Below are 12974 nucleotides of genomic sequence, written 5' to 3' on the forward strand. Positions count from 1 at the left end.
TGGAGGTATGGGGCCATGTGAAGACAGAGTAGAAAGAGATATTAAGATACTGACCTTCCTTGAAGACTGAAGTGATACAGTCACAAGTCAAGGAATGCTGACAGTAGCTAGAAGAAGCAAGGAATGATTATTTATCCATTCATCCATTGATGGGCATTTAAAAAGGTTATTTTTAAAGGTTCTTTCCATGCTCTTAGCAGGCAGAGAAGGGAATATCAGATTTGCAGCCAGGAATCGAGGTGTCATAAGAACTGAGAAAGGCCCTGGCTGGTTGGCTCAGTGGTAGAGCGTCAGCCCAGCGTGTGGATATCCCGGGTTCGATTTCCAGTCAGGGCACACAGATGAAGAGACCATCTGCTTCTCCATCCCTACCCCTTCTTTTTCTTTCTCTCTCTCTCTCTCTCTCTTCCCCTCCTGCAGCCATGGCTCGATTAGTTCAAGTGCACTGGCCCTAAGCACTGAGGATGAAAAAAAAAAAAGAATTGAGAAGTCCTCTGCACACCAATCTGTACTCTGACTTCCCTCATAATAATATACTGCTCACAAAAATTAGGGGATATTACAAAACGAATATGAAGCTATAAAATATCCCCTAATTTTTGCGAGCAGTGTAATAACCACACATTGAGGTGTAATTAATTATATGCAGAACACATTACGTGTTTCATCTCTATCCTCATAAAAAGTCAGCAAGGTAGTCATCATTATTCTTGCTACAAGTGAGAAAACTCAGTCAGAAATAACTTGTCTGAGTCACACAACTATTAAGTGACAGAGTCAAGTTGTACATCTAGTTTGATTTGCCTCCAAAAGGAGAGCTATCTCCACTTCCTGTATCTCTCCCTGTGTTGCCCTTACCTGACTTCCTGGGGCTAGGCTTTTGTATGGTACCTTACATCAAGCAAACTGCATGCCGTAGTTTGTATATACCTAAGGTGACCAACTTTTTTACAATGAAAAGGACAAAAATAAATTGAAGAAAACAATATCGTAAATAAAAGAAACTTTTTATTCATTGCAACAATACACTATAATATGATAAATATATAATAAAAACATTTGTAGCATTTTATATAGTAATTATGCTTACATGCCTATTAATTTTTAATAATTGAAGAAAAAAAGTACTCATTTATATAATGTTATCTAAATGAGTACTTTTCCATTGAATGAACATTTAAAAAAAATTTTTAAAGACTATTATATTTTTTTTTCAGAGAGGAGTGGGGAAAAGGGAGAGAGAGAAAGAGAGAGAGTAAAGGGAGAGAAGCAGGAAGCATCAACTCCCATATGTGTTTTGACCAGGCAAGCCCAGGGTTTTGAAACGGCGACCTCAGTATTCCAGGTCAATGCTTTATCCCACTGTACCACCACAGGTGAGGCTGAATAAACATTTTTTTTGTCAATGTATCATCTTGTAACAATATATTGGAAATATCTGAACAAGAAATATTCTTCATATTGAATGTTACGGTGGTAAGTGCTGTAGCTAGAGTATCATATTCAATCTCGATTTCTCATTTGTCCAAAAATCATTAGCAATTGATAAAACTCTTTTAGTTGTTGCATTAGTTCTAGGGCAGCACAATATAAATTGAACAAGAATAAATAAATTTTCACATGGGATACGTTCATTTTTGAAATGGCTGAATATTTCCATCCATCTTTTATCAATTTTGATGTGTTCATTTTCCTATTGTATTAATTTTTCTGAATTTAAATATACAATCTTCTAATTTCTTCAAAGAAATAATTGTTGTCTATTTTGATGTCTCGCATTTCTTTAGATAAGAACTCAAGACAAGATTCAGTATCTGTCCAATATACTTGCGATGAAGTAAAAAAACACCATTGAAAACTGTTATTTCCTGTGATTTTGTTTCAGACCATTCTTTGATATATTGAAAACATGTCTGGTAAAAATTCTGCATTTCTTTGATAAACTTTTCTATTATGCCTGGATTTGATTCCTCTAAGTCTGACAATTTTCTTTTTATAATTAAAGAAAGAAATTTTTCTTCAAAATGAGATTTATATTGAAGAATAAAGTCATTCAAATAAGACTAACTTCTGTAGCTGAAATGTGTTCACCTTCAATCTTTTGAATCGTTTTGTGAAAAATAGATGCTTGATTATGTACAAAATACATTAATATCTCAGATACTTTATTATTGAAAAACAATTCCAGGATTTTAGGACATTTGCCTAAACTTTAAAAATATGAACGGAGAGACTCAAATAATTGTAGAACATGTTCTATAGCAGGTGTTAGATAGAGCAAGCCATCTAACTTTTGAATATCCTAAAAGTTTTTTGTATTCAACATTTGCTTCTTCACAAAATTATTTTAAAGTAGCAACACAAACAGTAAAACGACTAAAATACAAATAAATTGTAGTTATTATTACTTCTACATCAGTTGGCATGGCACATGACACTGTGTTGATTGCATTTGACAAAATATGTGCATTACAACCTATTCCTACTATTTTCTTTTGGAATAACTCTTAATTTTACATACACATTATTTATCCCTTTGCATCTTCACCTACCAAAATTTGTATTTGTATTATCAATTGTTAGTGCAACAACTTTGGATTTCAAATTATTTTCATTTATTACTCTGTATAGATCAGTGGTCCCCAACCTTTTTTGGGCCATGGACTGGTTTAATGTCAGAAAATATTTTCACAGACCAGCCTTTACATGTGGGACAGATAAATGTATCACGTGACCGAGGCAACCATCAAGAGTGAGTCTTAGATGGATGTAACAGAGGGAATCTGGTCATTTTTTAAAAATAAAACATCGTTCAGACTTAAATATAAATAAAACAAAAATAATGTAAGTTATTTATTCTTTCTCTGCGGACCGGTACCAAATGGTCCATGGACCAGTACCAGTCCGCGGCCTGGGGGTTGGGGACCACTGGTATAGATGGTGTGACAAAATTTCAGGAGTTTCACCCTCAATGGATTCTAAATTTAAAATTTTTACTTGAATGCCCTTTGTAACATTAAAATATCTTACTATTATTGGATACAATTTAATTTCATTATGATTTGATGCATCAGTAAAATCGTTACAAATGCTTCAGTTTCAAAGTCCTCTGTAAGTATTTTGTCACAGTAATATTTAAATACTGATTTCAAAATAGCCTCCTGTTTTGTCTGGCACATGAAAATTTTACATTGTGAAGCCTTTTCAATAATTTAGTTGTACAATTCATACTATGATAACTTTGTGACTTATGGTATAAATGCAAATGTTCCCTCCATTGCAGCCAACTGTTTTCATCTTCAGAATAATTTAAAGTTTTAAGAAAACTTGTTACTTTAAAACTGGAAGCTGATGCATCTAATGATTGCTTATATTTGTTGGTGATCGTTTCATTATCGCTGCTCTGCCCCCAACTGCAATACAAAATTCTCCACTGCAAATATTGCAGAAAACAATGGTACTTTCTTTGATACGAAAAATGGAAATTCCTTTTTCAATTTATTGTTAAAATGGCATTTTCTCTTTTTTGATTTTTCCATCCCTTAAATGAAATTTAAAATTAAAAATAAAATATAGAGCTACACAAACGATGTAAGCACATTAGGAACTGAAAACATTATATCATAGGTGAATTTTCCAGAAGCTAAATTAACAAAACTAAATATCAAACAAAACCACTAATTTGGAGTGATATTTTGATGTATTTATCATTTTCTAATTAAAAAATGTGTTTTATACAACTATTTAATCAAAATGCATTATTAATAGATATGGTTTGGGGTTAGGTTTCCACTTTAAAACTTGAATTTCTGGAAAATACTAGTAAATAAAATTATACGTATTTGGAAATTATTAAATAATGAATTAATAAAACGTGAATTGTGCTTACCTGTCTATGGTTGAATATTCACTGAGAAAGAAATAACCGTGAGTCTACAATGTCATATGTGCTGTGTTGTGTATCAGTAAGAAGTACACAAAGCCATTTGCACACTCGGTATATCGCGTGCTCTCTCAAGGTTTCCCGCGCGGAGCGCATGCCTCTTATAATTGCATCTCGCCGCACTGTACTGATCCTTGACAAATCATCATGTCAAATACAAATACGTCACATTACACACAATGGATCGACTCTGCATTGATCAAATATGGACTTTTACAGATTAGTCTTCCAATATCAAAAAGGAGGACACTTTTCGAGGGAGGACAAAACTTACAAAAGAAGGACTGCCCTCCCTAAAGGAGGATGATTGGTCACCTTAACATACCAAAAAAAAAAAAAAAAAGACATAGTAATAATTCTTTTCAGAAGGCAATCTAGCTTGTTTCTGGCCAATTTGGTCCAACATCCCATCATTTGATTATTTCTTTTGTAGTTGATGGGTAAAAGCTACATAAAAGAGAGGCAAGAAAGGAAGATGTACACTTATAACTAGTATCTCTGTATTGAATCATTTATTGACAATAAGTTAGACCACAAAAATCTCAGGGTTAGAAAAGCTCTTGAAGATACAAATGCAGAATGTTTTTTATAAATGAGAAAAACAAAGCCAACAAGTTAAGTTTGCATATTTGTTTAAGAACCAATCACATCAACAAAGCAGAAATTCATTGAAATATAAACAAATTTCTAATACTTTGGGAAGTAACTCTAAACTTATTTTGCTCGTCCAAACATTGCACTCTAAGGCTTCCATTATTGTCTCCATTATTTTTCTCTTCTCAAGCATTTATATAGTTAAGGCGACCAACTCTTTTACAATGAAAAGGAGGACAAAAATAAATTGAAACAGCATCATAAATAAAAGAAACATTGTATTCATTGGACCAATACACTATAATATGATAAAATGCATAATAAAAACATTTATAATATTTTATATTATAATTATGCTTACATGCATATTAATTTTTAATAATTGTGAGAAAAAAGTATGCATTTAGATACACATCCGTCACATCACACACAATGGATTGACTCTGCATTGATCAAATACAGACATTTACAGATTAGTCTTCCAATATCAAAAAGGAGGACATGTAGGAGGACACTTTTCGAGGGAGGACGGAATTTACAAAAGGACTGTCCTCCCTAAAGGAGTACGATTGGTCACCTTAATACAGTGATACATGAAACTGATGCCCTCTAAGGGCAAAACCAAACTCTACTTTTTACTTCATGAGAGGGCGAGAATTGTAAATAAAATTTTTCAGTTTAGGGGATTTTGAGACCCCATGATCATAAATATTAACTATCTTTGCAGCCATAGTACCATTTCACAAAGCAGCAGAACCCCAAACATTGACAAAAGGTCCTGCAAAGTCAAATATTTAGACAAAATTCTTTAAAATAATGTACAAAACCCCTGAACACATGGAGCGTGACCGCTTGGTTTTCTCGTACAGCTTCCCCTGTGCTATACTGGGTATGCCGCTTCTTTATCTGGCTTCTTGATGGACCTGGGACGGCATGTTTAAGGCCTTTGACAATAATAAACAATGTAAGCGCAAATGGAGGTCCTGGGAGGAAGGGAAAGAAAAATGTTCTGAGGGAAACCACAGTATTTCCTCAAGCTCGTCTATAAACACCCTCCCCTGAAGGAATTCACAAACTCCCTCCGCCCGCGAGCAAACAGCAGAACGCGGAGCCCCCGAGGAACGAGCCCGCCGCCTGTCAGCCAATCGGAAGTCGTGTTTTCCACCGCCCGCTGCAGGCGCACCTTACCCTCCCCGCGTCTTCCCCCTTTTACGACAGTTTTCCGGCCTAGTGTGCGGCTGCCCCTGCCGTGTTTGCTGGGGGGCAGTGTCTGGACGTTGTGTCCTAGCTATTGCGGTGTCCGCCTTGCTTTCCGGTCGCGGCGTGGAGGTGGTGTCCACGGCTCTGGTTTAGGATGACCCGCGCTCTGGGCGGAGGCAGGTGAGCCGAGCCGGAGCCATGGTGAGTGCAGCCTTCCGGGCCCTGGGCGATCTCGGGCCCAGACCTCAGTCTCAGCTTCTGGCCTCGGAGGAGAGGAGCGACGGTCTCCCTAGTGCGGCCGCGCGCCGGGGTGTCGGCTGCGGAGAGCCCCTCTCTGGCTACAAAGCGGTTGGCTCACCCCTCTCAGGCCTTTGTGTTGTTTCACAGCCCGTCTGCGCTCGGAGACTGGTGGAGGTGCATTTGATTACACCTTCCTTTCCCCGACACATCCTCACAGTGCTTGATCCGCGCTGCTCCCCGTCCCCGGGCGCTTGCCCTCCCGTCTCTTCTGAAACACATGGGCGCTCCTCTCCTGTTCTGGAGCGCCCCACGGGCTGCGGAAAGCTCCTCCTCGTGGAGCCGACGTTTAACGTTGAAATGCGTTCTCAGAAATTTACGGGAACCCTCTGTAAAGGGATTTCTCTGGCAGAAACTTTCCTCTGCTTTGATTGAACTTGAGTGTAACCTTTGCCCAAAGGTGGGAGAGAGTTTTTCAAAAGGAGGGAAATCATCCCTTTCTTCCCTGGTGAAACTCCGATACCTTTACAATGCATTGGACATAAAAGTTGTAGTCGTTTTAAAGGATTAGTGGGCAGAATATCTTCACCCTGAAAAGTTTCTCTCGTTGAAATAAAACTTGTAATGAATTGGGAGAACGGGTGTGATAGGGAGGGGTGGGAATTAGTGAAGTAAGTATTTCCTCTGCTTCCCCTTACCAGGCCAGTACAGTGGTAGCAGTTGGACTGACCATTGCTGCTGCAGGATTTGCAGGTTCGTTTGGTTTGGGGATGGAATAGAAGCCCGGGAGGTTGGGGACTTGTTAATTATACTATTCCTTTTTTATTTTTTTTTAGGTCGTTATGTTTTGCAAGCCATGAAGCATATGGAGCCTCAAGTGAAACAAGTATTTCAAAGTCTACCAAAATCTGTAAGATTTCTCAAACAGTTTCCCTAATTCTTTGCTGTGTATATATGAAGCCTAGAACTACACCTGAAGAGGGTACATTTCCAAACATCTGTGAAGTTTTGATTACTTTGAGGGTCCCTTCTTTGGCTTTCTACAGAGAGGATATAGAAGTTCTGAACTTTGTAGCCATGCTACCATAAAAAGTCAAAATTTTTTGTGACAGAATTGGGGCAGGTGTTAACAATTATCATCAAAATTGTCATTTTGTTGACATACTATTAACTTCACCATTATCTGTCCACATTCCTCCCCCAACTGCTCTGCATCACGAACACAGCCATCTATCTAGTCATCTGAGATGATCCATTCATTCTTACTGTGTGGACCTGACACTTCCTAACTGCAGTTAATTAGGCTGTAGAATGTAACTGGATGTGATGATCACACCTGTGGTCAGAGTTCAGAATGAATATGGCTGTGACAGCTTGCTAAGTGTTTTTATTGTTGTGATTGTGACGAAAGATGGTAGGTTTTACCAATATTTCTGACAATGTCAGAAAGACCTAATAGCCTGATTTTCTCCATATATATCTTAAAGTCCTGTTTTAGTAGTTGCCTTAAACCTCAAAATATCCTTGAACCACTTGTCTCAAAGAGCTCTTAAATCTTTTCGATGGCCCTGGCTGGTTGGCTCAGCGGTAGAGCGTAGGCCTGGCGTGCGGGGGACCGGGGTTCGATTCCCGGCCAGGGCACATAGGAGAAGCGCCCATTTGCGTCTCCACCCCCACCCCCTCCTTCCTCTCTGTCTCTCTCTTCCCCTCCCGCAGCCAAGGCTCCATTGGAGCAAAGATGGCCCGGGCGCTGGGGATGGCTCCTTGGCCTCTGCCCCAGGCACTAGAGTGGCTCTGGTCGCGGCAGAGCGACACCCCGGAGGGGCAGAGCATCGCCCCCTGGTGGGCAGAGCATCGCCCCTGGTGGGCGTGCCGGGTGGATCCCGGTCGGGTGCATGCGGAAGTCTGACTGTCTCTCCCCATTTCCGGCTTCAGAAAAATACAAAAAAAAAAAAAAAATCTTTTCGAGGGACTTGTTCTACAACCTAGTCACATTAGGAGATCAAATTATAGTTGTCCCTCGCCATATCGCAGTTCACTTTTTGCGGTCTCACTGTATCGTGGATTTTAAAATTATATGTATCTAATTTTGTATTGTGGATTTTTCAGTATATCGCGGGACTTTGCGGTATATAGGTATTTTTATATATTATTTTAATTACTTTTGCTGTAAAATAAGTATGGGAAAGGTTAATAACAGTGTGGGAAAGGATTATAATTGTGTGGGCAGGGTTTATAAAGCCTTAAAATACACATATAAATAATAAATATAAGGTCGCTACGTTGCGGATTTTCTCCTATTGGCGGGGAAGGGGGGGGTGGCTCTGGAACCTAAACGCCGTGATAGACAAGGGACCACTGTATTATGTAAATTAAACCGTGGCTAACTTGGGAGTCTTCCCTTCACTCCCCCAAAAAACTGGTTTTGAGGCGCCAATGTTCTTTTCTACTTTTTTTTTTTTTTTCTTCATTTTCCCGAAGCTGGAAACGGGGAGGCAGACAGACTCTCGCATGCGCCAGACCGGGATCCACCTGGCATGGGGGGGGGGGGGGGGGGGGGGGGATGGGGGGGGATGAGGGGGGATGAGGGATGCTCTGCCCCTCTGGGGTGTCGCTCTGCTGCATCCTGAGGCAGAGGCCACAGAGCCATCCTCAGTGCCCGGGCCAACTTTGCTCCAATGGAGCCTCGGCTGCTGGAGGGGAAGAGAGCTACAGAGAGGAAGGAGAGGAAGGAGAGGAAGGAGAGGGGGAGGGGTGGAGCAGATGGGCGCTTCTCCTGTGTGCCCTGGCCGGGAATCGAACCCAGGACTCCTGCACGCCAGGCTGACGCTCTACCACTGAGCCAACCGGTCAGGGCCTCTTTTCTACTTTTCAAAACAGTTTAGGTTGTCTAGGGAGACAATGAATGTTTAATGACCATTAAAAATATGTTGCTTTTATAAAGCTAAAATACCATGGGAATTACACTTAGTTATCTGAAATGCCTTAGTTTTCTGCTACTTCTATGAATATTTATATTTTATATCAACTCTTAGTCTAATAATCATCTTATTAATGCATTTCCTTTCAGGCCTTCAGTGGTGGCTACTACAGGGGTGGGTTTGAACCTAAGATGACAAAACGGGAAGCTGCGTTAATACTAGGTGTAAGGTAAAGTCATTTCTAATATTTTATGTATTTTATACAACTCCAGCTAATAAAAAAATAAAAAGCTCTTCTTTTATTAAGAGGGAGTTATTTATCACCTACATTTTTAGTATCTAAACACTCCCTACAAAATACCAATGAGAAGGCATGCTGGCATATAAACACTTTTTAATTCATTGAGACAAGGATGGCCTGACCTGTGGTGGCGCCCTGGATCAAGCCTCAACCTGGCTGAGGTCGCTGGTTCAAAACCCTGGGCTTCCCTGGTCAAGGCACATATGGGAGTTGATGCTTCCTGCCCCTCCCCCTCCCCCTTTTCTCTAAAATGAATTAAAAAAAAAAAAAAGACTTGCAGTGGGTAATCACAGTACTCAGTGTTGCTCTATGGGAGAAATTCTGCCTTCATTTAAACATGCTCTCCTTCCCAAGAACTGTTACAATGAATATTATCGTTCATTTAAATTTTTGAGAATTCCTTATTTTTCTAAGGAGCTATTTAGTTCTAATTCAAAATATTCATCTTCCTTGTATGTTAAAGGGTTCCTAAATAGCTTTTCATACTGTTATGTTTTCTCCGTTTTGCATCTTTAACTGGCCTTTAATTTTTTAAATGTGGTCCAGTAGTAGTTTGAAGTAAACAATACCTTTTCTTTTTTAAAATTTAGCCCTACTGCCAATAAAGGGAAAATAAGAGATGCTCATCGACGAATTATGCTTTTAAATCACCCAGACAAAGGTAAGTAATCATTAAACTTGTGTGTGCCATTGAACTGACTATATTGTTATTACTGGGTTAATTTTATATCTAATTCTGGGTTTATTATAAGGGAAATGCCAAAATCTGTGTGTGAGCACTGTCTCCCAGGCTGGATCCATTTGTTGTTTGATGTCTTAAAAGAATAAATTCTGAGTGAAAAATTTATAGAATACTGAGCAGAAGTCTAACAACTGCTATAATTTAGAAGTAGTGATAAGTATTAACAATGTTTTGAGAGCTACAACTGTGAGAAAACTTGACTTCTAATTCTACTGTTTTGGGGGGCTAGGATTTAGACTACATTTTTTTATAAAGGAAATGTTCAATTTAAGTTAATGAAAAAAGTATTTTTTCCTATTCGTTTAGACCTTTAAACTTGAGATAACATAGTTAGAAACATTCGAAGGTATTAAGTTCATGATACATTTCTAAGCAGCCTTAGCTGTGTTGAAGGGAAATTATTTCTTGGAATACCAAAATAGAGACCACAAACCTTGTTCCAGTGCTCAATTCCTTTTAGAGTCCTTTCTTTTAAGACTTCATGTTTAAACAGGGTTGTAATTTTCTGGTATCTGACTGCATAGCCTCTTTTATTAAATTTAGTTTGTATTAACTGGAGGACTTCTGATTAAAGTCTAGGGTAGAGTCCATAAATTCACATTTCTACCAATCTTATTGATGCTGATGCTTACTGATCCAAGGACCACACTTTGAGAATCACTGCTTCAGCAGATTAGTAGGAAAAAGCTGTAATGACATTGTGAAAGGACAGTAATGGAAAAAGAAAAACGGAAAAGCAGAGAAAAGATCTAAAGCAAAGTAGAGCCTTTCCAACAAAACGCAGAAGCCTCTGAAAATAGCAAGGTTTTAAAATAACAGTACAAATAAAGTTTCATTTATGACTTGTAATCATGACATGCCTGGTCACTTAGATTATTTTAAAGTTATGTAAGTCTGGGTTTTATGAAATCTTATTCCTGTCATCAGTTTAGACCAGGGGTCTCAAACTCAACTCAGCATGTGGGCCGCAGAGCAAGATCACAGCCATTCGGCGGGCCGCACTAGCGCACTAGGTCTACAAAAGGCAACTGTTACGCAACACTTTTCTCACTGCAGTTGAAAACAAAAAAAAAATCAGTACAAGCACAATCGTACATGCAGTTTACTCAGTGTCACAAAACGACCAGAAACTGTAGTTCGCATTACAACTGCTGTTAACTAAGCTAATATCTAGCTAGGATGCTAGAGAAATGAAAAATACAAGTAGGCCCCTAGGCTTACTTAATTATATCCAAAATATTTTGAACTTCGTGGATTAGTCTGCGGGCCGCACAAAATTGTTAGGCGGGCCACGAGTTTGAGACCCCTGGTTTAGACTTTAAAAGATGCCATTTGTGGGGAAATCTCATTTCCCATTGTTCAAATATATATGACCATATAAGTGATTATTCCAGTTTCACTGTCGTAATTGTTTTTAAAAATCAGAATTACCATTTCTATTAATCCCATTTCTCAGGAAAGCATAGGGATCTTTGAAATAATAGCTTTTTCATCCAGGAGAAACTCAGAATCCATGTAACATTCTTTTTTTCTTTCTTCCTGTAGGAGGATCTCCTTATATAGCAGCCAAAATCAATGAAGCTAAAGATTTACTAGAAGGTCAAGCTAAAAAATGAAATTAAAATGTATGATGAATTTTTAAGTTATTATGAGTACCAACTTTTTATAATAAAATGTCCCAAAGCTACAAATTTTAAAAAATGACTTAGCACAAAGTCAAGCATTGGTGTAAGTAAGTTTCTTGTTTAAATTTAAAGATTTTGAATCAGATTATAGAATATTTGGAGACTAATGTTCAAAAATTACAGATAAACACTAACATTTAAATAGAAATGTTCATGACTCATTTAACAAATAAGGCAAAGTGAACATGCAAGTCTGCTCTCAAGGAACCCCAATCATGGGAAACTGATGAACTGGTAATTAAAATACAATGTGATAAATACTATGATGGAATTAGTATGTTATGTTTATAGTGGACTCATTGGGAAGAAAGGCTGTCATGGTAGGTAGAGATGGCTCAGCTGCTTGGAACTGAATTTAAAAGTGAACAGACCCACTTCAAGCTAAAACGAATTGATGTTGGTATGTATGTATCACTGACAGACCTCAGATTTCATAATTAAAAACTTGATAAAAGGGATGAGTGGTCTTTTGTTATTTTTGTATTTTTCCAGTTAGAAGTGGGGAGGCAGTCAGACAGACTCCTGCATGTGTCTGACTAGAGATCCACCTGGAGGCCGTGGAGCCATCCTCAGTGCCCCAGCCAACTTTGCTCCAGTGGAACCGTGGGAGGGGAAGAGACAGAGAGAACAGAGAGGGGTAAAGGTGGAGAAGCAGATGGGCGCATTTCGTGCGTTCCCTGATGGGGAATCGAACCCGGGACTTCCACATGCCCGGTGGAGCCAACACTGTACCGCTGAGCCAACTGGCCAGGTCTTGTTTTTAATCAATAAAGTATTTACAGTGGACTCAGCTAGCCTCTTCAAGAAACTGACCATTTATAAATAGGTATCTTTAACATAATCAGAACTTTTGTATTTGTTATGATCAAGTTTAAACACTATTAGCTAAACTGAAATACCCTGTTATCAAAATATTTGGCTTGAACTCGAACTCTTAAGAATTTGTACGATATATTTAAATGACATGTGGAGCAAATGGGTTTTATTGGTCTAACATAAGAACATATAAAGACCTTAACCAAAGAACTTGTATACAACACCCACGGGAAATAGCTAATCTGTGGCCTCCAACTGTACCTGTTGTTTAAGATCATGTATTTAGGTCAAAGTTGGGCCATACCTGCTTTTGGTTTGTTTTCTCTCCTCTTAGTTTAAAATCTGATCAAGTCTGTATGTTTTAGAGCAGGGGTCCCCAAACTTTTTACACAGGGGGCCAGTTCACTGTCCCTCAGACCATTGGAGGGCCGGACTATAAAAAAAAACTGAGCAAATCCCTATGCACACTGCACATATCTTAAAGTAAACAAAACGGGAACAAATATTTAAAATAAAGAACAAGTAAATTTAAATC

The 12974-nt window shown here is 38.7% G+C and overlaps 1 protein-coding gene across 4 annotated transcripts; it reads left to right on the forward strand.

The window, feature by feature from the left end:
- Nucleotides 1-5748: 5748 nt before the first annotated feature.
- DNAJC19 (DnaJ heat shock protein family (Hsp40) member C19) lies at nt 5749-12081 on the forward strand. 4 transcript variants are annotated; one of them, XM_066347602.1, is made up of 6 exons: nt 5750-5917; nt 6676-6727; nt 6811-6884; nt 9045-9124; nt 9787-9857; nt 11484-12081. In XM_066347602.1, the coding sequence occupies exons 3-6, from the start codon at nt 6831-6833 to the stop codon at nt 11552-11554; spliced, it is 276 nt and encodes a 91-aa protein (XP_066203699.1). In that variant the 5' UTR covers nt 5750-5917; nt 6676-6727; nt 6811-6830; the 3' UTR covers nt 11555-12081. The 4 variants fall into 4 exon arrangements, with proteins under 4 accessions (XP_066203700.1, XP_066203699.1, XP_066203698.1 ...); XM_066347600.1 differs by having other exon boundaries at nt 5751-5938; XM_066347603.1 differs by lacking the exon at nt 6676-6727 and having other exon boundaries at nt 5749-5917.
- The last annotated feature ends 893 nt before the right edge of the window (nt 12082-12974 follow it).

Source organism: Saccopteryx leptura, chromosome 8, assembly GCF_036850995.1.
Source record: "Saccopteryx leptura isolate mSacLep1 chromosome 8, mSacLep1_pri_phased_curated, whole genome shotgun sequence".
Taxonomy (NCBI): domain Eukaryota; kingdom Metazoa; phylum Chordata; class Mammalia; order Chiroptera; family Emballonuridae; genus Saccopteryx; species Saccopteryx leptura.

Excerpts from the sequence above, each read along its gene's own strand:
- DNAJC19 (XM_066347600.1), top strand. Across the intron at positions 6,885-9,044 it reads TTCAAAGTCTACCAAAATCT|GCCTTCAGTGGTGGCTACTA; the intron begins GTAAGATTTCTC and ends ATTTCCTTTCAG. Across the intron at positions 9,125-9,786 it reads GCGTTAATACTAGGTGTAAG|CCCTACTGCCAATAAAGGGA; the intron begins GTAAAGTCATTT and ends TTTAAAATTTAG.